Source organism: Pollachius pollachius (assembly GCF_949987615.1).
Source record: "Pollachius pollachius genome assembly, chromosome: 2".
Lineage (NCBI taxonomy): Eukaryota > Metazoa > Chordata > Actinopteri > Gadiformes > Gadidae > Pollachius > Pollachius pollachius.
Window position 1 is genome coordinate 15000347 of NC_136935.1, and position 27188 is coordinate 15027534.

The 27188-nt window shown below is 45.2% G+C and overlaps 2 protein-coding genes across 2 annotated transcripts; both read left to right on the forward strand.

Annotated features, from left to right (window-relative positions):
- The first annotated feature begins 11799 nt into the window (after window positions 1–11799).
- Window positions 11800–15680, forward strand: pex13 (peroxisomal biogenesis factor 13). The gene is made up of 4 exons (XM_079759116.1): window positions 11800–11942; window positions 12466–13202; window positions 14010–14132; window positions 14716–15680. Exons 1-4 carry the CDS (start codon window positions 11869–11871, stop codon window positions 15108–15110), a joined length of 1329 nt encoding a protein of 442 aa, XP_079615242.1. The 5' UTR covers window positions 11800–11868; the 3' UTR covers window positions 15111–15680.
- Window positions 15681–17597: 1917 nt separating this feature from the next.
- On the forward strand, window positions 17598–26456 carry sanbr (SANT and BTB domain regulator of CSR). Its single transcript, XM_079729914.1, has 18 exons — window positions 17598–17682; window positions 17988–18226; window positions 18469–18527; window positions 18959–19119; window positions 19337–19423; window positions 19694–19804; window positions 20086–20209; window positions 20352–20504; window positions 20964–21112; window positions 21914–22010; window positions 22409–22441; window positions 22715–22814; window positions 24044–24129; window positions 24412–24440; window positions 24591–24664; window positions 25042–25130; window positions 25443–25528; window positions 25708–26456. The coding sequence occupies exons 1-18, from the start codon at window positions 17612–17614 to the stop codon at window positions 25742–25744; spliced, it is 1785 nt and encodes a 594-aa protein (XP_079586040.1). The 5' UTR covers window positions 17598–17611; the 3' UTR covers window positions 25745–26456.
- The last annotated feature ends 732 nt before the right edge of the window (window positions 26457–27188 follow it).

Consider the following 27188-nt stretch of genomic DNA (forward strand, 5'->3'; position numbering starts at 1 on the left):
TCCAGTAGTTCCTGTTATTTTCTTGTCTTTGTGTTGCTATGCGGCGATCCATGGTAGTGTACAACCTTGTCTAGACCTATGTCCTTGGATAACACTAGAGCACTATGTAACTGAGTGGTTTTGATCAATTATATCTCTATAAAACAACGGGGGGGGGAGAGATTGTGCTATTTTATCACCAGGGGTGAGCTAGGCATTACAAGCCTTTTTTAAATCTGCCATTCCATGTGCGTTAGTGACATCACACATCACAAGTGGGAGTGTCCCCCTAGATATATACCTAGAATCAGTCTACTAGCCTAACCAGTGGACAGTTGCAAATGTTGCTTTCCTATCATACCTAAAGATGGACACTCATTACAAGTTACTAACTACTGTAATGGCTTATCAAGCTCACACCCGGTGGTAAAACAAGGGCCCTTTAATGGAGCTTCAAGAACCTCTCCGTCCTTTGGTATTTAGTGTTGCATTGCATTGTAATAACAATGCAAAATCGTTGACAAACTAAGGGGAAGCAGGATGGCATGGGGAACATGAGACATCTAGTCTCCAGGGGTCCCAAATGCTACAGCAGAAGACCAAAAACTGAAAGGGGGAGAGTAATGTCATATTTTCTGTTTCATTATGCCAATATTTTACTGAAGAGAAACTACTTTAGTGGATCTAGTCTTCGGAAGGGGATTTTAATTATGTTATTCCTCGGCGGCCAGTCTACACAGTGTTCATTTATAACATCCAACAGACATCCACCAAACTATGTTACCAAGTACCAAGTACCACTACCAAGATGTTTTAGCTTATCTTCCTACTGGATAAAGTTTACTAGTGCTGGCCGATTTTGTGTTTGCAGTTAGTCAATTACACGTTTACAGATCCCCGCCTCCAGCAACATGATTAGTCAAAACAAATTTTACCCAGTGTGCCGGAGTCAGATTAGTGAGACAGTGGAGTTCAAATAGCCACTATTTAGGATAATCATTGAACAATATTCCTAGAGTTAGAAAATGTGTTTGACAGTGTGGACCAGGAGTTGGTTTGGATATGGTGCACAATTGCATCCTGGCGGGATTCCATAGTGTCCTCGTGCTATCGGTGTTGCCGATCAGTATTGGTAACTCTTTATAATAATATTTAGTCATAGGTAATTGATAAGTCTTGTTTTAAGCCTTATGACTAATCATTAACAAAAAATGCATATACATATGCAGAGGATCAATAAGTGCACGGCCTATCCAGTGGACTGTACGGACTGTTGACCTATCAATTATAAAACTTGGTGGACACTCCCACTTGTGATGTCACTGGCAGGGGTCAATTTTGACATAGGTGTTGGGTGTGGCTAATCAACATACCTGGTGGTATAATAGGAGCCCTTTTAAGTAGCAGTTATAAAGAATCTGCAAATTTGTATAAATGTTTTGTTAATGATCATCAACTAAAGGCCTCCAGACTTATGACTTAACTTTATTTAAAGTGTACCTATCATTAAGAGCACCTACCAAGGGATGAAATGCCGATTTTTGGCATGATGGATCAGAGGTCTCTGGGGTATATTCTCACCCTGCCTACTCTTCATAGACTGCACCATGAATACCAGACTGTATCATGAATACCACAATGACTACCAGGCAACCTGACGGAACCGGTTCAGTGTTGGAGGTGCTATGCTGAAATTCAAATTTGGTCCGGGTAGAGTTCCCAGAGAACTTTGTTAAGCGACCCAAACAAACCACAGGCCGCTCGTCTTTGGAAAGAAAACCAGAGGGAAACTTTCTTGTTGCGGACAATAATAAAGGTGCAACAACAACGGTCTTGGGGTGTTTCATTTGCTATCAAAACAAATCAAAAAGTACCCTATTTCTACCATTCTGTCACTGAATGATTTTAAAATGTCTGCGTTTTTATGAGTAAATGTATTTCGATGAGTGCTTTCTGATTGCCCCACTGACCGCGACTCACTTTAATCTAGGCAAAGTTCACAGATACCAGGCTGAATATGTTTACGATCTCCAATTGGCAGAAGTGTAGGCCAGCATTCAACCCAGAATGCATTGTTTTATATTCACTTCCGATAGTTGGGGCGAATGACGAGCACATCGAACCGCACCAGAGTTCACTTGGAAGCGGACCCCCGCTTTTAAGGGGACCAGAGTTTGGCTGTTTGGTCTGTAGAGTTGACATGATTTCAAACCACCACCACACAAACTTCAGGCTCACTATCTGCCAAATCGCCTCAGGGTTAGATTATTACACAGATCATGCACGTCAGTTGTGGAAGCAGAATAAGGACAATGTTCAGTCAGGTTCCACTGGCTTAATGTTCTTTCGTCATTAGGTGTAAGGGAAATGTCAATTTCCTGCCACACGACGTTTTTAAATTGGAAGGCAGGACTTGTCGGTTTGATCTCTTTTCTCTTGTATTTGGAGACCTTGGTAGGATGTACTCCTACTCCTAGCTTCCTTCCTGCCTCGTGGTTAACATGCCACATACAGTAGCTAAGCTTTCAGGCCTAATTCATTCAGAAAAACGTCTTTAACTGATCGTATTTCTCTCGATTGCTTGTTACCTAAAATGGTTAAATTCCATGTTCATCATTGGCCTTTTGTTTAAATCTTTCATCCTCAAAAAACCTTATGATATTGATAGTTTCTCTTCAACTCAGCCAGTTTGGTATATAGTAGGCCTAAACATCCTGTTTGATGAGAGCACCTTGGAGACTTCATTATAGTGGGGGTGGTGATTGACCATAACAAAATAGCAATGTAAACTGATACTTCAACCGTCAGGTGAGATGGTGCCAAACCGAGTTCAGACAATTCAGTAAACTTTTCTAATGAGGTCACCCTAAACAATATTGATTTTTTGTTTCATTCACTTTTTATAAAACTAATTAATATCTAAAAATAAATATTTGTAAAATCAATGCAGAGATAGTGGAACAGTTTCACAAATTCTGCAGTCAAGTACCAATACTTCCGTGGCCAACGAGGAGGACGTCATCAGCTCATTTGGAAGACACTTTTCTCTTGAATTGGGAGACCTTGGTGAGACGGGGTTCCTTTCTGTTCGTGGTAAAAGAATAACTGCAATTTCACTATAACTGACAGGATACACACACCTCCTGGCGAGCATACTTTAGGAAGACGATGGCTTGCTTGTAGCCTAGATGGATGCATGCCTAATTCATTTACAAAACAAACGAACGGATCAATGGAATTTAACAGCTACCTGTCGCTTGATTATTCCCTGTCATAAAAGAAGACAAAAAATAGGTGCAGAATCGGTGTTAGGCTAAAAAGACATCCTAATGTATAATTTGTGTCTCAATTATCCAAAAATGTATTGACGTCAACGCTTTGAAGTCGCGCGCATGCGCGTGTCTGTTACTGCCACTGATCCGAGTTAATCTCTGTCCGTCCGAGAGTGCAGTCTAGCCTGTTTTATGTGTTTTTGGTGTGTCTTCCTTTAAAAGTGTATCATACCGATGTGCCGGAAGAGGCACGCTAGACCTGTTCAGCGCCTCTTTCCGGCAAAACTTCACCTCTGCTGTACAGCCTCCACCCTCTTCTCTCATTCATCATCATAAATCCTCCTTCCATTCATTCGCATCGTGACTGATACTGGCTACTGTCATATCTGAATATGTGCCTCAGAGGCAAGCACCTGTAAGGGGAAGACTTGCTTTGAAGGCATTTGACTTTACTTGTTACCTGCAAATTACAAACTTCATTGAGCACATTTTAATTAGAGACATGTGTGTGGCTCATCATACAAGACTCAACTCATAAGACAGAGCAGGGAAAGTCCCAGAAGCACAACAAAATAATTGGCCGGAACAGTCGGACTTTCAGTGACGTGTGTCTTTTACACATTATTGGCAACAGACCCGGTATGTATCATTATTAGATAGTTTAGAAAATAAGTTTGAACCCTGGCACTATTTAATTATACTTATGTGATGCAATCACTGGGTAAAGAAACAGGGTCTTTACCGTGGACAAATCTATATATTTTCCCTGGTGATGCATTAAAGCATCGTTTGGATCTCTAAATCTAGATTTAAATCGAAATCGAAATGAAAGCATGACTGTCCACAGATGTAATTATATACAAACACTAACAGGGACACACATACTAACACAAATACACATTCACACAGTCTTGTACACACACATACACAGACACACACATACACACACACATTGCATCATTCCTAGCATTTGTGACGGCTTTGATGTCACAGTTGAGGTGTCGTGAAGGCGTGGGAGGGAGGAGTGAAGAGAGCGAGGAAATAAGAATGAACCACCACTCTTGTGACATCAGAGTCTTTTTGCACGAGATCGGCATCCACTCCTCACTCAAGCGAAACACCTAATCGATGATATCACCACAAGCAGACAATACAGCGTCTTACTGCGGCCGTGCACTGCAAAAGACCCCGCCCCCTATCCCCCTGCACACCCTCCCACAGCACTTCAATGACATCACAGTTTGTGATGTCAGGTGGTCCGTGATTCACAGACCCACAGAATTCGCACACTCACACACATCTTTCATACGTTGGCTGCACACGCTGTCTTCCCCGTACAGTTTAGTGTAATGCGTGTCAGTGTGTGTGGGGTTGTGGGGGTTACCTTTCAAACCAACGTCATAAGCCCCCCACACAGGCCTACAGAGCTTTCCGTTGACAGGATTGGAGTGTGAAGTGTAAACTTTATAACTTGTACAACTTTAAACCGCTTTTGTGGTCTGTCTGTAATAAATAGAGATGATGTAGAATAAAGATGTAGAATTACCTATGCGTAGATTAACTTTGTTACTGCTCATCATGATACAAATATTATTTTATAATCATTATTTCCCTCCCTTAATTGCAACTCAATACCTGAACATATATAAGTGCTTATTAATCAATCTAAATGCATAGCCCACTAGATATATTTTGCTAAAAGAAAATCTTTTTTAAATTTAAACAATCTGCACTGTGAAAAATGTTATACAATTTCATACACTCCTAATGTCTAAAAGAGTGTTAAATTTAGCATTTATTTTCGATATTGCAGAATTTAAGCCTTCTAGTCCAACTGTCTGTGTGATATTATGTATACTCACTGGCCTCTTCATTTAACTCTGCATGATTAAAACATACCAAACACTAAACAAACAAATTAAAACTGAAAGTGTGCAAAGTAGACCATTATTAGGCCTAGCCTTTGGTTGTTTTTTCTGAATCTTTCACTGTTTTTTTCCCCAGATTTGCTTTATGGATATATTTGACTTGCACAACAATTATGACAATTATAGCCTATTTCAAATTGTTGATAAGGAAAGCATTGGCCAGGAAAATGTATAGTTCATAGGCTTGGGTTTAGAGGAAGTTTTTGATTTAGCCAAAATCCCTGGAAGGCGTGATTTATAGTTCACCATAGTTTGGTTGAAGGTTCTATGCATATCCCGAACTCTTTTACTCGTTGGCTGCACATGTTGTCCCCCCCAAACAGGGCGACGTAGTGGTTTCAGTGAAGGGTGTGTGTGGGCAGGTGTGGTGGTGGGGGTTAACTTTCAAACTAACGTCATAAGCCGCCCACATATAGGCATCCAGACCTTTACCTTGACAGTATCCTTTTAGTTCAGTCTAATGCAAAAGTTACAAAATCAGCTTTTATCCAGATTAATTTCTCATGCCTGTGATGTTAGGTGTTACATTTGAGTAGTCACTTTTAAAATGTTTCTTTGGACTATATAATTGATGATATCAAAATTAACTTTTACATTTTGAATAAATCCCATTAAAGCAGGATTTATCTTTCACCATACATATGAATAAAAAAATGGACAAGGGAATTACAATAGTTTAGCACCATACCATAAACTATGCATTTTCCATGGTCACATTAAAGGTCCCATGGCATGCTACTTTATGGATGCTTAAATATAGATATTAGTGGGCCCCTAACAGAGTATTTGAAGACACTCCCGAAATTCAGCCGTGGTGCAGAATTACAGCCATTACGAGCCAGTTGCACATTGAGCTTTCCCCAAACGCGCTGTTTCGGTGTCTGTAGCTTTAATGCAAATGAGGAGGAGAGAGGCGGGTCAAGGAGGAGGGTGTGGCCCTGAGCAGCTTGCGGCCATGTGGTACCATGCGCTCTCTTTACAGTGGATTTATCGCAATGGCGAGGCGCACACAGCCTTTGGCCGTGTTCTGTAAATATTCTAGAACACTTCGGGTGCTACGGTGGGAGTCCTGGAGCTCTATATCTGAATAATCTCATATTATACATAGATATCTATATGATATAATATATATTATCAAGCTGTGTGCGCCTCCAGACGATATTATAAATCTCAAACGACTGCATCTGGTTCTCCGACGTCTCTGGTTCTTCCACGTCCACATCAATCAGAAGTAGACTGAACCACGACATGGAGGAGAAAGGGATTGTTGCCCGCGATTGTTGACAGCGATTTTCTCCCTCCGGAGCCTCGCTGCTGAGGGACCACCACCTCTGCAGCGGGCAGCGGGCAGCGGTCAGCGCTTGGGCACCACGAAAGCGAAAGTGTGCCCGCCTCCTGCACCGGGCACCGCCTCAGCGCTGCCCGCTGCAGGAGGCGGGCACACTTTCACATCACAGCGGCACATTATATCCCAATGGTGGGCCATTTGGGGTACGATAAACCACTTAACCGGATAATGGCCCGGTTCTATTGGCCAGGGATTCGGGCGGAGGTGCGCAGGTGGTGCACATCCTGCCCCGATTGCCAGTTGTTGAATCCCCCGGCCGTCCCCAGGGCTCCCTTGCGGCCCCTTCCCCTGGTGGAAGCCCCCTTCGACTGCATTGGCATGTACATTATTGGGCCATTAGAACGTTCCGCACACGGGTATCGATTTGTGTTAGTCCTGATCGACTACGCAACCCGATACCCGGAAGCAATTCCGTTGCACGACATCTCCGCGAAGAGTGTTGCGCAGGCGTTGTTTCATGTCATAGGCGTTGTTTCATGTCATAGTCCCGAACGAGATTCTCACTGACCAGGGCACCAATTTCATGTCACGCACGATTAGGGAACTTTACGGGTTGTTGAAGGTCAAGGCCATCCGCACAAGCGTCTATCACCCAGCCATGGACTGCTTGTGTTAGAGGTTTAACCGGACGTTAAAGTCCATGATCCATAAGTTCGTACACGAGGATGCTCGAAATTGGCATCAATGGCTAGACCCTCTGTTGTTTGCAGTGCGGGAAGTGCCTCAGGCTTCCACGGGGTTTTCCCCATTTGAGTTACTCTATGGGCGCAAGCCCAGGGGCGTCCTGGACCTCATTAAAGAAAACTGGGAGGAGGGGTCCAGTGACAGCAAAAACGAAAACCAGTACGTCATAGACTTGCGTGCAAAGCTTCACTCATTAGGGGTATTGTCACGTGAGCACTTGCACCGAGCCCAGGAGAGTCAGAGACACCTGTACGACAGAGGGACTAGGTTACGCGATCTCACCTTGGGGTATGAGGTCCTTGTACTGTTGCCCACCTCTAGCACCAAATTACTCGCAAAGTGGCAAGGGCCCTTTGTGGTCACGCGGAGAGTCGGGGGCGTGGATTACAAGGTAGCGTGGTCGGACAGGGGCGAAAACAAGATGTCTACCACATCAACCTCCTTAAGAGGTGGAACGATGCGGTCCCTGTCGCGTTTGCGTCGACGCCACCAGAAAGAGAGGAGCTTGGACCGGAAGTCCCTAGTCCAGGCCCCATCCTTCCGGTCGGTCAAGGCGAGAATCTCTCAGGGAGTCAGGCGCGGGACGTTGCCAGCCTGCAACTCCAGTTCGCCGACGTCTTTCCGCCCCTGCCTGGTTGCACCCCGTTAATTACTCATGAGATCGAGACGCAGCCCGGGTTAACAGTGCGGACATGCCCCTACAGGCTGCCCGTCCACAAACAAGGCGTATTACGGCGCGAATTAGCAACCATGTTAGAGTTGGGTGTGATCGAGGAGTCTCACAGTGACTGGTGCAGTCCCGTCGTGCTTGTGGGGAAGCCGGACGGGTCTGTCCGGTTCTGTGTGGACTACCGTAGGGTGAACGCAGTGTCGAAGTTCGACGCCTACCCAATGCCTCGGATCGACGAGCTCGTGGACCGGCTTGGCATGGCCACCTATTACACGACTCTGGACTGCACGAAGGGCTATTGGCAGATTCCGCTCACTCCAGCAGCCCGGGAAAAAACGGCCTTCTCCACTCCGCTCGGTCTATACCAATTCAAGGTACTTTCGTTCGGGTTGTTCGGGGCCCTGGCCACGTTTCAGCGGCTGATGGACCGTGTGTTATGGCCCCACGCCGCGTATGCTGCTGCCTACATCAATGACATCGTCATCTATGGTGAGACGTGGGGGCAGAATATGCGGCAGGTGGCGGCCGTCCTTCAGTCGCTGAGAAAGGCGGGGCTCACGGCCAACCCGAGGAAGTGCGTGATCGGGGGGAGGGAGATCCAGTATCTGGGGTACCACCTGGGGGGGGGGAAGGTCCGGCTGCAGGTCGCTACGAACGCGGCGGTCGCCGCCTCCCCTCGGCCCAGGACCAAGAAGGAGGTGAGGCGGTTCTTGGGGCTGGCAGGGTACTACCAGCAGTTTGTGCCGCACTTCTCGGACCTGGCCAGCCCCTTGACCGACCTCACCTGTAAGAGGGCCCCAGATACAGTCCAGTGGTCGGAGCCATGTCAGGTGTCGTTTGAGGCTATTAAAACAGCCCTCTGTGGGAAGTCGGTCCTGTGTGCTCCTAACTTTGATCTCCCTTTTTCCCTGCAGACGGACGCGTCGGATAGGGGGTTGGGCGTGGTCCTGACCCAGCAGGTGGAGGGGGTCGACCGGCCGGTGCTGTACCTGAGCCGAAAAATCAGACCGGGAGGGTCGGTACAGCACGATGGAGAAGGAGTGTCTCGCCATCTGATGGGTGGTCGGCGCCCTTCGTTACTACCTGCTGGGTCGCACGTTCACCCTCTATTCCGACCACACCCCCCTCCAGTGGCTCCACCGCATGAAGGATGTCAATGCGAGGATTACCCGGTGGAGCGCACCAGATCTGCTGGGGGGGGATTGGGCCAGATTGCGGGCACCTGCTCGCAATCAGGCCAATCAGGGAGTGTGTATTTATGTGCCTGCTTTGTTTTATAGTAAGGAACCAGGAGCCGAGAGAGAGAGGGAGAGATCCAGCGCGATCCCCAGCAGAGATTGCAGATCGCGGAGCGCTGAACGCGAGGACTCTCCCGGACTTTGTTGATTTATAGTTTCAAGCCTCTGTTCTGTTTTGCTTTTCATTTAAATAACCAAGCTCCCAGTGAGGGACGACGAACTTGGTCTCCACGTGCTCACTGATCCTGCGACAGCGCCATAACACCAACAGCAGAACGGTTATCCAAATAACCCAAAGAAGTGTACAACATTTGCGTTACAGTCCTGGAGCTCTATATCTAAATAATATCATATAATACATAAATATCTATATCATATAATACATATTATCATGGCCAAAAGCTGTGTGCGCCTCCAGCAGATATTATGAATCACAAACGACTGCGTCGGGTTCTCCGATGTCTCTGGTTCTTCCACTTCCACATCAATCTGAAGTAGACTGAACCGTCAATGCCCGCTGCCGGCTGCCCGCTGCTTGCTGGGCTGCCCGCTGCTGGCTTGACTGCCCGCTTCCAGCTGGGCTGCCGGCTGCCTGCTGCCCGCTGCCCGCTGCCGGCTGCCCGCTGCCCGCTGCCCGCTGCCCGCTGCCTGCTGCCCGCTGCCCGCTGCCGGCTGCAGCATGGGCGGCGGTGGGCGGCGGGCAGCATGTCGCAGTTCATGTACTTCAGGGAGTCCAAGCCAAAGTTCCTTTCCCCAATTCCTTCTCAACCATGGCTGAGATAACCCCAACTACAGTCTCGTTGTGGAAATACCAGAGACGTCAAAGAACTGACGTGTTATGCCCATAACACCAACAGCAGAAAGGTTATCCAAATAACAAAGAAGTGTACAACACTTGCGTTACAGTGTGTGTAATCACACACACACATGTGGCGTTCGCGCGATCATAGCTCATTGTCTCATTGGCGGGCCAAATTCTTTGGGCAGGCAAGGCAGAGAAAGGGGAGGTACATGGCCCCTTATGACGACATATGGGGCCACATTCTAAATCAGCGCGCCTGAGCTTCAATTTTTTCAAAGGCGAGTGTCATGTTTACGTAAGGGATAATGTATAGAACGCCAGTCATTATCGGGAAAATAATCCCGACAGGGCGAACAGGACACCGATGCGCAGCGGAGGTGTCTTGCTTTGCCCTGAAGGGGTTTATTTTCGATAATGACCAGCGACGTTCTATACATTATCCCGCTTATTAAACGGCTACTTGCTAATCCGAAAAAATAACTTCACATGGTGTGTCTTTTTACAATTTATTTGTTACCAGCATTCGTAGTGTTGAACAGCAGAGAAATAATCCGCCAAAGACGTTGACGTCGCTTAGCAACCGAAGACGCTGGAGTTGACAAGTTACCGGACTACTTGCGGAGTGATACCATAGACGTCATTAGAGGCAAAAAATCCTTTGCTTTCCTTGACAGCGGCCAATTATACTTAGCAACTGTGAATTAGTAAGGGATAATCACCGAGAGGCAGGGCAATAAACAGTTTGATATGCCCAGCTCGTAGACGGCTTACCGGCTTACCGGTAACCTTCCACGAGCCGGGCATATCAAACAGTTTATTGTCCTGCCTTGAGCTGATTATCCCGTTTATTCTACTTCTTGCTTGCCAACATAATAAAACAATTCAAATACTTTAATAATTATGCTTTTTCTTATTCGTATTGCATGCTTATTAAATGTATACTCTGTTTGAGTTCATCTCCCTCAAAAAGTAGTCCCCTTTAATTACTATCGGTCAAACATGTTTTGGACACCTCGAAGGGCATTATCCCGCTTATACCATGGTGACTTGCCAAAGAAAATCATTCATTTAGATTTTCATGCGCTTTACAATCCAAATATAATGTTTTTCACATGCCATAATTTTTAATTAAAAAAAAATAATTTAGTTTCCCTGGTAACGCCTGAGGGTTTGACTAAAACCTGGAACAACAATTATTTAATTGTTATTATTATTTAATTAATAGGACGGACCTTAGCTACGACTTGGCAACGGGAGGTATTCTAGTCCGCTGAGCTATAAGCCAGAGAGCTGACGTTATGGATTGTACATATTTATAATTCGATACTCTAGGGTCTATAGCATATAGCCGCGTTGTCTGATTACAGTTTAATTCATAATAATGGATAATAACACACACAAGTTCACTGTTAACTGACTACCACTTGCGGGCAGGTTACCTAGTGCTCGTTTTACACCGAATGCAAGTTTTAGCCACTGGGGGACGATAGGCAGGCTAGGGGAACTCATATTAATGTTAGAAAACCTGATAAAGTGAGTTCATGCCATGGGACCTTTAAATATGTTATTGCAGTTGATTGGACGGCTCAAACCCATGAGAAAATTGGACAAGGGCACGTCCTGCTGGATGTAATGGACATGTGCAACGGCGTGGGTCCTTTATTTTTAGTTGATTTTACGTCCAAGGCTAAATTAGTCAAACGAAAAACTCAAACCAATTAAACAGTTAAAAAATCGAATGACATTTTTGACAACACAAACAAGAAATCAATGAAAGTTTACTATCTTAAACCATAAGGAGATCGCAGTAGTACAGTCTATGAGGAGTACTCTATAATCGGTTTTCTGTTGCAACTACTTTGGTCTGATAGCAGTGGAGCGAAGCAGTAGGGGAGAGTACAGAGTTCAAGATTTGGTTGTTTTTTATATATTTCAAAAAAAATTCAGATGGCTTCTCAGCCTCCACCCAAACCGTGGGAAAGAAGGATCCCGGGTGCAATGGCAGCACCTGTCAACTACCGGTAATCACGTTTAGCTGTTTGGTTTATAAGACTTGTTTATAGTTCTTAGCCCTAGATGTTAGCTACGGCTGCTCCGTTGAGTGTTGTACAGGCGCAGAAAGGCCCCAAGTAGCGACAACATACAGTGGTGTTCACAATGTTAGGCATGTTCTTTTAACATTTAGTGAGGTTTGCTTTGTACTTTTTAGCTTACGACTGAAATACAACAACACGCAATCATCAATAAGTATATTTGGATTAACGTTAACGTCATTAGTGGTGATTGTTTACTGATAAACCAGTTACACAACAAGTTGTTGATCTTTTGTTGTCTTTTTAGGCAGCCATTGTATTACAAGCAAACATAAATGTATGTTTATGTTGCATGCATGCAGGCAATGCCGAAAGCACATTTGTGTGTTCCTGTGTTCCTAACTTCACTTGCTGTAATATAACTTAACCCTGCGTTTTATTGACGTGTCTCTAAATCAGTCAAATAAATGCATTCTTAAAGTCCAAACAGTTGACTCTGTCTGCTCTACAGATCCCCAGACTTCTCTGTAGGACCAGGCATTCTCCCTGGTCCGTCCACTGGCCCCCCTGTCCTGACAAGGATGGTGCCTCCCCTACCCCCGCGCCCCGTCCAGCATCAGGCCTACCGTCCAGCCTTGAACTCCTTCGCCTCCTCCTATAGCCCCTATGGGAGCTCCATGTTCAGCGGTGGCGGCTACAGCCCCTACAGCTACGGCGCTGGTGGCGTCGGCGGCTATGGCATGGGGGGCATGGGGGGCTATGGCCGCTTCCCCGCTGCGGTGGAAGACGTAGCCCCCAGCCGCTTCGTGCAGCAGGCGGAGGAGAGCAGCCGCGGTGCCTTCCAGTCCATCGAGAGCATCGTGCAGGCCTTCAGCTCTGTCAGCATGATGCTGGACGCCACCTTCTCGGCCGTCTACAACAGCTTCCGGGCCGTGCTGGACGTAGCCAACCACCTGACCCGGCTGCGGGCGCACTTCACCCGCGTGTTGTCTGCGTTTGCGCTGGTGCGCACGCTGCGCTACCTGTACAGGCGGCTGCAGCGGATGATGGGGTTGCGGTCGGACGGCGAGGTGGAGGACTTGTGGGCGGACAGCGCCAGCGATGCGTTAGCCCGCGGGGCCGGGCTGGAAGATCCCAAGGCCAGGGGGGTGAAGTCGTGGCCCATCTTTTTGTTCTTGGCTGTTGTCCTGGGGGGACCCTATCTGATCTGGAAGCTGCTGAGCTCCGTCGACGGGACGTCAGAAAGTGGTGAGACAGCCAGGAGTTATTACTGTTGGTTTGTTTTACATTAAACATATGATTTTACCCAACACAAAGTGGAGGAATTTCCAATATCAAGTAGCAGCTAAGGATTAGGCATATTACTCTAGGATGACTACAGGTAGGCTGTGGACATTAGAGATCGACCGTAGCCATTAACCATCTTAAACCCTGACATGGAGAGTTTCAAAACCCTCTAGCTTCACCTCATGATGTTATTGGCACCGAGGCGCCAGGCAGTTCTTGCTGTGTGTACGAAAAGGGAGTGATAGTCTCTCATTTACCTGTTGTATGATTCAAGTTAAAGCAGTAGGGCTTCTATTGGCTTTGACGACACATGATACACTATTTTTTGCTGTTGTTTTTTGATATTGTGCAGTGGACTAGACCAGGTACTTTTATTACTCTTGATCAAGTTTGTCACTCATTGAGTTCAGAAAAAAAGTCCCAAATTGACCATTGAAATAAGACACTTCAGGACTCTTAATATTCTGCTTAAGTTGAATTAATAATAATTGAATCATTCATTAAAACTGGCCTGGTTAATGTCTGACCGTATGGAATTGCCTAAACCACAACAGATAAATATTAACAGACAGCATCCGCCAATGTTATAACGCTAGCTGATATATTAACACAAAAAGTAAATGATTAAACTTATGAAATATGTTGATGTTCCAGTAACGATTCCAGTCCAGCTCAAAGAAATACCCTTTATCATTTGGGTATACAACCTTTCTTGGGAGAAAAATACAGTGAAAGGGCTAATGTTCTTTTGTTCCTTTATTTTCTCAGCCAGTAACTGGGCCAGTGGGGAAGATGACCATGTGGTGGCCAGAGCCGAGTATGACTTCATTGCAGCATCTGAGGAGGAGATCTCCCTGAGGGCAGGAGACATGCTCAACCTCGCCCCCAAAGGTGACCCCCCTCGTGTTGAATTTCCATCCTCAATGATGTTTATTGATTTGGTCCCACCTCATGGTAGTGGATGATGTGTACCACCCCTTGACCACCACTTTTTCATATCATATCCTACTTGGTTGACTGCATTATCACTGGTGGTAGCTTCTTCAGTCCCATTTCCATCATGGTCAGGGGAATTCGTTTTGCAGACAAAATGACCATAGTGGGATTTCTATATGGGGTTTTGGGATTGCTGTGTGCATGTATGCCGTCAAGCACTGACTCAGGGCACTGAATATCGGAAATGTATTTCAAAAACATCTGATCATTAACTATATTATAGCGAATAATATTAATATTGACTAATTGATTTTCGAAAGATGCTTGAGATAACCTTATTTACTGAATAAATCCTTTATAGCAGAGAAAGGTTGCAGAAATTATTTTCTCACTGTCATCCTAGTTAATGATTGTAATGTTTATCGTGGCAGAAGCCATTATCTGCTCTTCCTGAAATCCTCGACACTCACACAATACAACACACAATAACTCCCTCTCCGTTCAGACACTCATCTATTTATACTTGTTCTGTTCCCAGAGCACCAGCCCAGGGTACGTGGCTGGCTTCTGGCCAGCGTCGATGGCCAAACAACAGGCCTGGTCCCGGCCAACTATGTAAAGGTCCTCGGCAAGAGGAGGGGCCGAAAGCTAGCTGAGCTGGAGAGACTTGCCCAGGCCCAGGCAGCGAGCGCTCCAGCCACTCAGACAGCCTCGGTTGCATGCCTTCCTTCAACCCCATCTGCTAGTCTTACTCCGGGTCTCGGTTCAGCCACAGCTTACGCCTCCACTTCTGCCTCTACCTCAGCTGTTTCTGAGCAACTTCTGGAGTCTGTTTACAGTGAATCTCCAACAGTCAACTTCAATCTGGGAACACAAGACTCCAGGATGCCCTCTAGTACAGTGCTGAATATTTCCGATAAGATAGACCTCTGAGGTAAAGGTTTAGGACACACCTTAATGCGTACATGAAATTGTTCTGTATACACTTGTTTTTATTTAAATGAATACTCCATGTATCTTTGTGCTGCCATTGCTATTGATGGCTATAGATGCTAATATGAAGACTTCCTACCTAGCAAAGACATACAAAATCCAAAACTGACTAAAGCACATCTTGTGCTGCCATTGAATATGTGAATTTCAGTTGTTTCTCTTTAACTAATTTATGTGCAGAATAATCTTAATATTTGAGTTTACGTGTGGATTTGCTTAATGGTTATACAGAAAGGTTGTTGCACAAAACCTGAACAGTAGGCTATATGGAAAAGCAATAACATTGTAAGTAGGTTGCTTTTCTTACTGACCTTTCAGTACCAAGATCTGGATTTGCACTGTATGGGCAATTCCAAAATAGTGGGTAATTGTTTGTACAATTCCGTCTTTCAACATGTAATTATGTAAATGAAATATACTATTTTGAAAAATTAGATATTTTCTGAAACTTGTAATCGTTTTTGTTAGTCGAAAGATTAATGCAAGGCAGGAGCAGTATAAAAACACATTTCTTCCAAAATAATCAAATTTTTGATTTGAAAGAACAGTATCCTATATAGCAGCACAATATACAGGTGATACAAACACCCAGGACAGCACACAATGTTCAAGATATTACACAAATATTAATAAAAATTGTATACGTATTTGTTAGTGATCATCCAAATCCTAATAATAAAGCATTTGTAGTCTCTCATGGTGCTGAAACTTAGGACATGGGCAGTGCTGGTGTCACTAGGCAACCGGAGCGCATTTCTTCACCTGCTGCACTGCGACACAACAAACCCTGATGCGGTCAACGCTGTCGTAGTGGACTTGCCAAATAAGTCATTGGCTTAATGGCGCTTGGTAGATATTTATGACCTGTCCACTGAATACTGTGTTGTTTAACAGTAGCGTAACGCTACTCCGAAATGAGGTCAGGGCGTGCTGGCTCCACGTTAACGCAGAACGAAGCTAACGCGCTGCTAGCTGCTGATGGTAAACAGAGGTCAGCTCTGGAGCTAAACCGGGCTCCCCTCAGCATCATCCACATGGGAAGAGCCAACTCTGCTGTCCGATAAAAGCCCGACGCCGGAGGGATCCCCGGGACAACAATAAGTATGTGAAGAGCAATTGTGTTTTGTCTGTTATTTCAGGATAAAAGCGGATTTTGTGACCAATGATTTGCATAGAGCTAGAATCCAGAAACTAGCCGGAAGACAGCTGGGTGGCCTGCACCGGCATCCTGCTGCTCTGTTTAAACATACATGATGAAGGAACTAACTCGATTTCAGACTAGCTACAAGACATTTTTGAGAATTTAGCTATGTGAAGAGGTGTCAGCACGGAATCGTAACTAACTAAACGGATTTATTTGGTTGACGGATTACTATTCTCCACACAGCATAATACATTACAGATCTTGCTACAGAGACGTACATACATCATCATTCATTACACATCTGGTTAAGTGCCTGCTCTTGGGCTCGAAATGATTGACCGGTGTGTTTCTATTGCCATTCCTTTATGGTGTTTTCATCATGCCATTTCTATTTTTCTAAGTCTGTGTCTCTCTAACCTTGCAGAGATGAGACGCTTCTCCTCAGACAACAACAACTTTCCCTATGACAACAACATCCTTGTATTGGACATGGTGCTGAGTTCTCTCTGGGGACTACCTCAACCCATAAACTGGGACAATGTAGCGAAACTTGTCCCAGGCTTCACACCCAAGGAGGTAACTCTTTCATCCATCCATCCATCCACCCATCCATCCATCTTCCCACCCAACCAATCCACCCACCACCTCAGGCCATTAGTGCTTACGCTGTTGCCACGCTCCCCTACAGTGTGCCCATCGCTTTGAGGAGCTGAAGAGTACGGTGGGTTTTCCCCACCTTGACAACCAGTGCAACACCCTGCCGACGGATGGCTCCTCCCCGTCGGACAGCCTGTCCTCCTACATCAAGTCCAACCTGGACCCCGGGGACTCTGTGGAGATGAGGACCAGTCAGAGCAACAGCACCATGGATGGTAGGTCCCTGGGATCGTCAAGAGCCATAGCTTGTGTGGGAATTAAGGAAGTATATGTATTATATATATATTACGATTATAGTTTGTCTCAAATAATGCATTAGCTTAGTTGTAATTATTATTATTATTATTATTATTATTATTATTATTATTATTATACTATTTATAACATCTGTATATTGTTTTTTTATAAAAGAGCTCTGTGCTTTGTTTAAGGTTTATGAACCATCGATGGCTTGGAATGACATGAAGGTGTAACGGTCGTGTTAAACATGTTTAACCTTTTCGAACCATAGAGAGCAGGCACAAGCTTTTGACTGATAACTGAATCATACATTTGCCTGTTGGTGATTTGTTGTTGTTAATTGATAATCACATTGTGATTAACTTATTTACACTTTTTATTCATAGGGAGCACTTCAGGCATGGTTGTTGCGGGGCAGAAGGAGAAACGCCTGTCCATGGGAGAGGAGGAGAACGCTCCTAAAGCTCGAGAGTAAGTCAGACAAGAAACACACCAGTTCTCTGGTTTTGCCTGCAGGGAAAAAACATTTTCTCATTTGTTTTTAATGATACTTAAAGTAGAGCAGAACTGGCCAAGGGCTTTTGGCTGGAAATGATTTTGGTTATCCTTAGAGCAGCCAAAAATCACATTTCATATATAGCACAGATGATTTTCACCACACACTTTTGAAAGGGTCTGCATTATTTTGCATTCATCAATATTTCTGTTTTTTCTATTTCATATTATTAGATTGTTAACACTTCTCTCTTTTTCTTAATCCTGTCCACAAACCTCAGTCCCAACATGGTGATCCACGTGTGTGACGAGGCCAAGAACCTGAAGCGTGACTTCACGTGTGCGCGGGACCTCCTGGTCAAAGAGATGCGCTACTTCGCCGAGTACCTGTCCGTGGACTCCCAGCGCTGGGAGGAGGTGGACATCTCCGTGCACTGTGACGTGCAGATCTTTGACTGGCTCATGAACTACGTGCGCAGGAACACTCCGGCAGAGGGCATCAGGGAGAAACCACGGCTCGGTAAAGAAAATACAACTCACACGCTAAATTAACGCGTGAATGTCGGAGATACTGATTTATATTTGTGTTGTTCGGAGTTTGTGGTTGGTGGCTTTTCATTATTTATTCAGTTGTGTAACTGCATTTATTTAAACTTTTTTTGTTGGTTGTTGGGTCAGCGGACGTGTGCTCTCTGGTTGTGGTAAATGTGTGTTTTTTGTGTGCATCGCTCGGTTGGTTCATGTGGTGTTTGTCGGTTACAGAGCCCAGCAATGTGATCTCAATCCTGATCTCCTCCGAGTTCTTGAAGATGGATACGTTAGTAAGTGTTGTGGCGTGACCTGGGTTACTGCTGCTGTGTGTGTGTGTGTTTGTGGGAGCATTTTTTAGGGGTGCCTCGTTTTGTTACCCAGAGCATTGTAGAAGAAAATGAAGCAGCTACATTTGAGTGTATATTATTTGGTGATCTTCTGTTATATACAAACCAAACAAGAATGCTTTTGATACTAAACAACAACCAGGAAGTTGATAGCTCTTGTAATAAACAAGACACCCCTACAGAGGCTAGTTTAGTCAATAGTGCATGCATGTCTGTTGTGGTAGGCAGCACGTCATCATATCAACCTTAAGTTCACCATTTATTTCAGGGCAATTAAATATATTGCACACACAGATGGTTTAGAAAGTCCCCTAGAGTGACGTCTTGTGATGTGTCTGTGTGTGTGTGCTTGTGCATATGTGTGTTGGTGACAGGTGGAGGAGTGTATACAGTACTGTCACAAACACATGAGTGCCATCGTGGCCACGCCCTGCAACATGAACTGCATCAACAGCAACCTGGCCATGCGCATCGCCGACCTCTTCAACCACAACGAGGCCGACGACGTGAGGGACAAAAAGGACAAGTTCAAAAGGTACAGAGATAAATTGGTTTGGAGGTTTGCTAGTGTTCTTGCTGGCCAAGAGTATGATTCACTTTAGGGGTACAGGTATTGACATGCATTGTACACAGCTTGTACTTTGAGAAGAGACCAACTCCTCCATGAGAAGTCAAACTACTACTACTACCCTCTGATTAGGGGCACTTCATATGATCTCAGTGTAATCTGTACTTTGTGTCTTCCCTTGCAGCAAGTTGTTTCAGAAGAAGATCGAGCGTCTGTTCGATCCCAGCTTTGACAACCGAGATTCCCCAGGAAACGCATCAAATCTCTACAGGTGATGTTCAGGGTTCAAGTAATGGGTATTTTAATATAAATTTACGTTACAACTATGACTTTGTTGTATCGTTGTAGGGAGAGTTATAATGTTGCCATGTTGTTAAATGGGGTTAGTTCGTTTTCATAAATTAATCTATGATCACTTCTAGTCTCTACTACTCCGGAAAATTAAGATATACATTCTCACACTTTAATTAAGCACATAATGGAATAGATGACATTCTTAACACAAGCAGACTTTGAACCAAACATTGATTCCCCTTCCCAGGTGCGGTCTGTGCCACAAGCTGCTGACCAAAGACACAGAGAGAAGGATCTCCTGTGTTCCTGGGAAGATTTACATCGACGCCAAGGGAGAGATCGCCTACTCTCATATCAGGTAGGACAACCCATCGCATGCTGCCCTTGGTTAAACACCAGTCAGCTTAAAGTGAAGTTACAGTAGCACACATGGCTTACAGTTGTCTTATCAAAATGTTTTGAATGAGGCGACCAGTAACAATCACGAATGACTGTGATTTCATCTATGATTTCATCTTGTGTATCGTTTTTTGCCTGCTGGAGTCAACATAGGAAACACATTCAGCTTTCATGCTGTGTGAGTGTGTGTGTGTGTGTGTGTGTGTGTGTGTGTGTGTGTGTGTGTGTGTGTGTGTTCAGACAGAAGAGCTGGGAGGTACATGAATACCTCAGCAGTGTGCATGAGGAGCTAAAGTCATGGGTGCTGGTCTATTGGAGGATCTGGGGAACCATCAATTCCCTCACCTGCTCCCGCTGCCAACAGGTACACCTGTGTGTGTGTGTGTGTGTGTGTGTGTGTGTGTGTGTGAGTTGGTATTTTACTTGTTCTAATACAGTATATATAACCGAATTTCTGTGTGTCTGTTTTCATTTGGTGTGTGTTTGTGTGTGTGCTTCCGGTATAGGTGTTTGTGTGTGCAGAATTGACCCACTGCAGGTACCACCCAGAGAGTGTGCAGTACCCGGGCATGGCCTCGGAGAAGGGCTGGCACGGCACGGGTCTCTACCCCTGCTGCAACCAGAGGGTGCTCCGCTTCGACCCATCGGGCCTGCCCAAGGTGACCCCCACACACACACACACACACACACACACACACACACACACACACACACACACACACACACACACACACACACACACACACACACACACACACACACACACACACACACACACACAGAAGCAACCCCCCCTCGGGAGCAGGTGGGGGAATTTATGTTTCCCCAGATCCTCCAATATCTTAACTGTATACTAACGTATGAATGGGAGCCGAGCAGTGTATAATTAATGTAGATGGGGCCGGAAGTCTAAAAATAGTGTGGAATAACCAAGCAGTTTGCTGATCTTCGTTTGGCTAACAGAAGCTGATGTGAATAAACGAATTAGAGCGGGGCTGCGTGAGCTATTCTCCATGTCTTCCCTTATGTGTGCAGTTTCAGTTTCAATGCGTGTTGTTTGTTAATGCGGTCAGTGTGTGTGCGCGCGCGTGTGTGCGTGTGCGTGCGTGTGCGTGCAGGGCTGTAAGATGCGGGACCACATCGTGAGTCTCCCGGACGAGGAGAGCAGCGCGGGGAACCCCCTGATCTGGGCCCAGACCCGGGTGCTCAACGACCTGCTGCTCCACAGGGACACTGTGTGTGTGGCCCATGCACCCCTGCCAGACCCGTGAGTGGGGGCCATTCAACGACTGAACACACACGAGATTACAAGGGGAGGGGCTGTGTGTGTGTGTGTGTGTGTGTGTGTTGGGGCTGGGCGATTGATCGAGTTTTGATCGCGATTTCGATTTTAGCGTCAAACGATCACAAAATTAACATGATTGAGTTTTTCGATTTTGTTATTATTATTGTTATTATTATATATGTATTTTTTAATGTTTTATAGAAAGGGCAGAACAGCTGGATGCATATCTGTATATAATTTTAGATTGGAACATTTTCTTTTTGACCATTTTTTGACCAGTTTTCAGTTACAACAAAAAAATCGGAGTGACATGCTGAATAAAAACAACATGTTTTCTAAAAAATAATCGTTTGAATAATCGTGATTTCAATATTGACCAAAATAATCGTGATTATGATTTTTCCCATAATCGTGCAGCCCTAGTGTGTGTGTGTGTGTGTGTGTGTTGGTTTGTGTGTGTGGGGGTGTTGCTGGGTGTGGGTGTTGCTTGGTGTGTGTGCAAAATGATTCATTTCTTGACCGGAAGTTGGATTTGTTACTGTGTGTAATACTGCATGCGTTTGAAATACAAAATTGTGCTTTTGAAGCATCTGCTGAAGAACGCAATGTATTAACAATAATGTAATAATGTTATTAGAGATATAGTAGATCTGGCAGATATAGATAGATAACGTCGATATATCAGCCATGTAACTTGTAAAGCACAGCACACACACTCTAGCGGTCCCGGGTGATGCAGTCAGATGCCTCATGTATTTTGAATAGCTTTGCGCTCTGTGCCAGGGCCCAGGAGCCCACCTCTGGTGGAGAGAAGGCTCCAGATTGTGATGTCCTCCAGGAGCCCCGGCTCTTCAGACCCTCCAGGGGAGAGGGCAGCACGGTAGGCCCCAAAGGCCCTCTTCCTGCCAGTCGGCTTCTGGCTGTCTGTCTTTTTCTATCGCTCTCGCCCTGACTCACTCTGTCTCTCTCTCTCTGTCTCTCTCTCTCTCTCTCTCACTCTCTCTCTCCCTGTCTCATAAACCGTGAAAGCTTGTTGTTGTAGGGTTTTATCAAAGGCATCTTAGTATACCATATAAGCACTCAGAAAGAGTGCTTACATTCGTTGGTTGGGAAACCCCAGTGGGAATCGAAACCCAAACTCGGTCAGACCGTGGTAATGCCAGAGTTTGGCCAGTTGAACTCTACATTACCATTTCTGTTCTTTCGTTCACTCTGTCCCTCTTCAAACCAGTGGGTCTAACTGTCTCCTGCTCTGTCTGTATTTCTTTTTTGGACCAGTTTTCTCTTCTGAAAAGCTGGAGTATGCAACTGGTAGGTTGTTTTTTCTCTCTGTCGTCAACATTTTTAGTGAGTTATTCCTTATGAAGTCTCTTGGTCTTGTCTTGAGGTCTTCTGTCTTTACTAGTTGCTGCGGAGATGGCAAATAGTGCCACAGAAATAAGTTACAATAAACCAATAAACAACAACAAAACAACCAATAGGCTCACAGCCATTGGTGGTTGCCGGTGTCCCGGTTGACGAACATAGTCCTCATCCTCATTATTAGTCTAAGGTCCCTGTCTCCTCCCTGTCTCGGACCCCCAGAGGCAGCAGTGTCTCCTGTCCGAGGATGAGGAGTACACCACCGGGTCGGAGATCACGGAGGATGAGGTCGGAGATGAGGAGGAACTCTCCAAGAAACAAGGTGGAGTATTAGTGAGTCTGAAGGGATCCATGAGGAACAAGGTGGAGTAATAGTGAGTCAGAAGGGATCCATGAGGAACAAGGTGGAGTAATAGTGAGTCAGAAGGGATCCATGAGGAACAAGGTGGAGTAATAGTGAGTCAGAAGGGATCCATGAGGAACAAGGTGGAGTAATAGTGAGTCAGAAGGGATCCATGAGGAACAAGGTGGAGTAGTAGTGAGTCAGAAGGGATCCATGAGGAACAAGGTGGAGTAATAGTGAGTCAGAAGGGATCCATGAGGAACAAGGTGGAGTAATAGTGAGTCAGAAGCGATCCATGAGGAACAAGGTGGAGTAATAGTGAGTCAGAAGGGATCCATGAGGAACAAGGTGGAGTAGTAGTGAGTCAGAAGGGATCCATGAGGAACAAGGTGGAGTAATAGTGAGTCAGAAGGGATCCATGAGGAACAAGGTGGAGTAATAGTGAGTCAGAAGGGATCCATGAGGAACAAGGTGGAGTAATAGTGAGTCAGAAGGGATCCATGAGGAACAAGGTGGAGTAATAGTGAGTCAGAAGGGATCCATGAGAAACAAGGTGGAGTAATAGTGAGTCAGGAGGGATCCATGAGGAACAAGGTGGAGTAATAGTGAGTCAGAAGCGATCCATGAGGAACAAGGTTGAGTAATAGTGAGTCAGAAGGGATCCATGAGGAACAAGGTGGAGTAATAGTGAGTCAGAATGGATCCATGAGAAACAAGGTGGAGTAATAGTGAGTCAGGAGGGATCCATGAGGAACAAGGTGGAGTAATAGTGAGTCAGAAGGGATCCATGAGGAACAAGGTGGAGTAATAGTGAGTCAGAAGGGATCCATGAGGAACAAGGTGGAGTAATAGTGAGTCAGGAGGGAGCCATGAGAAACAAGGTGGAGTAATAATGAGTCAGAAGGGATCCATGAGGAACAAGGTGGAGTAATAGTGAGTCAGGAGGGAGCCATAAGGTGGAGTTAGTGGTGGGATAATATGATAAAGATTAGAGAATAAAATACAGCAAAAAAAATATTAAGACAAATTATTAAATAGCGATTTCAATACCGTTCTATCATTGAAGGGTATGGAAACGGCCTTATTCTTTGTGTAGGTAGGTATGACCAGGGAAAGTTCAATTTCAGCCGCCAGATGGCACTGTGTCCTGATGCTATAATCGAGGCAGGGTTATTTCATCATGGTTGTGTTTGTATCTTTTCTACCAGCTGCCAAGAAGGGCAAGCGGGCCCATAGACCATTGAAAAGACAAATGTCCTCCCCGAGCTTTCAACGCAAAGAAAAATCTGAGAAGGTGAAGGTTCCTCTTTGGTTTTCACCATTCACGCTATCTTTATTAACAATGGATACAATATGAGATCATTATTTATAACATTACAAGGCACAGCGTTATTTGACATGATCATATGTGATATTATACAAGGAATTAAGGAATCTTACATACAGTTTCTAGAGTTCAATAATAATTGTCCCAAATCTATTGGTTCCCTAGGTGTAGATAATGCTACACTACATCACACTGAATATAGGCCAACCAGTATGCATAAATAACTAACTTTGTCCTTTTCTCCTCCAGTCACTATCGAGGGACCACACACCTTTCACGTGAGTGGACCTACATCCCTACATTCCTCCTAGTGGCTATGACACTTGCATTAAGTTAAACCAGGACGTTCTAAGCTTACTTGACTCAACCCCTGGAGGGAACCTGAACAGATCGGTAGTGAATATCTGATGCTGTTCTGTGTTTGCTAGCATGAGCGTCCAGAAGAGCAGATGGGACAGCAAGCGCTCCCTGCGCTACAACCAGGACGCTCAGAGAGAAGAAGGTAACTACGCTGTTATATTATACCATCTGATGTAATGTCTTATTATCTATTTTCTATGACGTACTTATTGGAGCTGATACAGCTTTGGGGGGACACAAGCATTTCCTTACATTGATTCTCCATTCACATTCACTGCTTACACCTATTCTCTCTCTGTCTGTCTGTCTCTCTCTCTGTCTCTGTGTCTGTGTCTGTCTGTCTGTCTATCTCTGTCTCTGTGCCTGTCTGTCTGTCTGTCTGTCTGTCTGTCTGTGTGTGTCTGTCTGTCTGTCTGTCTGTCTCTGGCTTTGTCTCTCTGTCTCTGTCTCTCTGTCTCTCTGTCTCTCTGTCTCTGTGTCTGTCTGTCTGTGGTAAATGGTGCTCACTCTGCCCAACAGACCAACGCAGGATGGTGGAGATAATCTCTCACCTGACCAAAATGAGATTTGGCGACCAGGAGCAGAGCAAATCTAACGACACCAAAGAGGTAGTGTGTGTGTGTTTGTTTGTGTGCACGTGTGAGAGTTCATTTTAAAATGCAAATCAGGCTTTTACATGGTTATTTTCATATCAAGCATGAAGACAAACCACAATGGGGGTTAGTCATTGTTAGTGCAGTCTGCTTGATAATACACAACATGAACATGCACACCTCTTTAGTGATTGAAGCTTTACGGGTGTAGCGTTGATTACAAGCTTTACGTGGGTAACGTTGGTTACATCGGTTTGAGCAGACATTGTGTGTGTGTGTGTGCGTGTGTGTGTGTGTGTGTGTGTGTGTGTGTGGTTGCTGTGACAGCCAACAGGAGGGATCTACTGCAGGTTGGAGAATCAGTTCAAGAGCACTGTTCAGACCAAGCAGCAGAGTGCTGATAAAAATCCTAGGTACAATCAATTTATATACTTCACCACACACACACACATACATGCACACACACACACACACACACACACACACACACACACACACACACACACACACAAACTGTCCCTGCTCCATTGCTCCCATTGTTTCACGGCTGACTCCTTCTGTCTTCCCGCCCCTCTCTCTCTCGCCTGTGCAGAACTAAAACCCGCTACGCTCAGATCCGCACCACGTAGACCCCCCCTGGGGGAAACGCCGTGAGGGAGCGGATGGATGCATAGAGGGGGAGAAGGAGTGGAAGCGACTGACAGAGAAACCACTTCAAGCCGCTTTAGACAAACAGCCCGCCCAGCCGCGCCAGGTGGGAGTCTCTCTTGCATACACGGAGGAGCCCAGAGCAGTGGATCCAGCACATTCTGCTACACTTAGAAGTGGCTTCAATATACTCTCCTATGCTTAGCAGTGGATCTAATTTACTCACCTACATGTAGAAGTGGATTCAGTACTCTCACTAATGCTTAGAAGTGGAGTTAATATTCTATCTAATACACTCCATTAAGTAGCGGTGCGTTCTGAGTCCAGCTCGCGTAGGGAAAGTAGCTTCCTTTGCACCGTTCAGTTTTAAACTTCCTGATAAACATCAACCCTTTGCAGGAGGAGGGAGTAAGGGTCCTGTTGAACCTCAGATTTGTGTCCGAAACCCCCGACAGGAAGGAAAATTCGGTTACATCATGAGGCTAACTAATAAGAAAGCAAACAATCGATATCCTTTGCAGACAGTGCCACTTTACTCCAGCCAAATCCCTACATGACCAAAGTGTATGCCAGGGTGAGATTTACAGCATCGAAAATACATCTTCTACTGGGTTGCACAGGGCATGAAAGTGTCCTTTATAAAAGTGTCTCCTAATCTGAGTGCAGATTGGGGCACCGTTCAGCATGCCACACGCCTTTTATGAACATTATGAACACATGTATTTACATGCACTGCACCATCACAATTATCCTTAGAGATTTAAGAAACAAATGTATGATTGTAGCTGCTGTTATTATGTTAGTATGGCTGTACCTAATGCCTGTATGACCGCAAGAAACCTGGGTGATGTCATGGTAAATAAACTAGTAATTTCTGCAGTTTGTCTTGTATTTCGTTGTTTTTTTAACGATGAAATATTCCGTAATTGGCCAGCAGATGTCAGTAGACATCCCCCTATAAAACCAGCTGCTGCTGCCCGCTACCTTTAACCCAATTGGAACGAAACCAATTTCTTCTTTCCAGGGAAAACGAAGGTGAGCTCTTAGCATTTCATGGCTCAAATTTCAAAATGTTTATTTTTAAACCGTTCCCGTAACCACATTTAGATCAGTGGTTTGTCCACAATCAAATGGGTTTTAAACTTGGACAAACAGGACACTATTTCTTAATTCCACAAAGTATCAAAGGTAAAACAAGGGTTCTACGTTTTCCACAATTAGAGTCTTTGGAGCCTCCTCTGCAGCCTGAAGAGCAGTGATTGGTTGCAGGTGCCCAACCTGTCCCTGTTTGCCATCTTCACACACCTCTTGCAAGGTTTGGGGATAAGGAAGACTTTTGGGGCCGTTAGTCTGGCTTTGCGCCCAGCAGTAATCAGAGTAATCCAGCTGTTGCCTTTCTCTCCTCAAAGGCGCATGCCGCAAACG

Bases quoted from the DNA above. Each gene is read 5' to 3' on its own strand.
- pex13 (XM_079759116.1), top strand. From the start codon at position 11,869: ATGGCTTCTCAGCCTCCACCCAAACCGTGGGAAAGAAGGATCCCGGGT. The intron at 11,943-12,465 runs GTAATCACGTTT...TCTGCTCTACAG, and splicing joins GCAGCACCTGTCAACTACCG to ATCCCCAGACTTCTCTGTAG. The intron at 13,203-14,009 runs GTGAGACAGCCA...TTATTTTCTCAG, and splicing joins CGACGGGACGTCAGAAAGTG to CCAGTAACTGGGCCAGTGGG.
- sanbr (XM_079729914.1), top strand. From the start codon at position 17,612: ATGGTTGTTGCGGGGCAGAAGGAGAAACGCCTGTCCATGGGAGAGGAG. The intron at 22,442-22,714 runs GTAGGTTGTTTT...TCGGACCCCCAG, and splicing joins AAAGCTGGAGTATGCAACTG to AGGCAGCAGTGTCTCCTGTC. The intron at 25,131-25,442 runs GTAGTGTGTGTG...TTGCTGTGACAG, and splicing joins AATCTAACGACACCAAAGAG to CCAACAGGAGGGATCTACTG.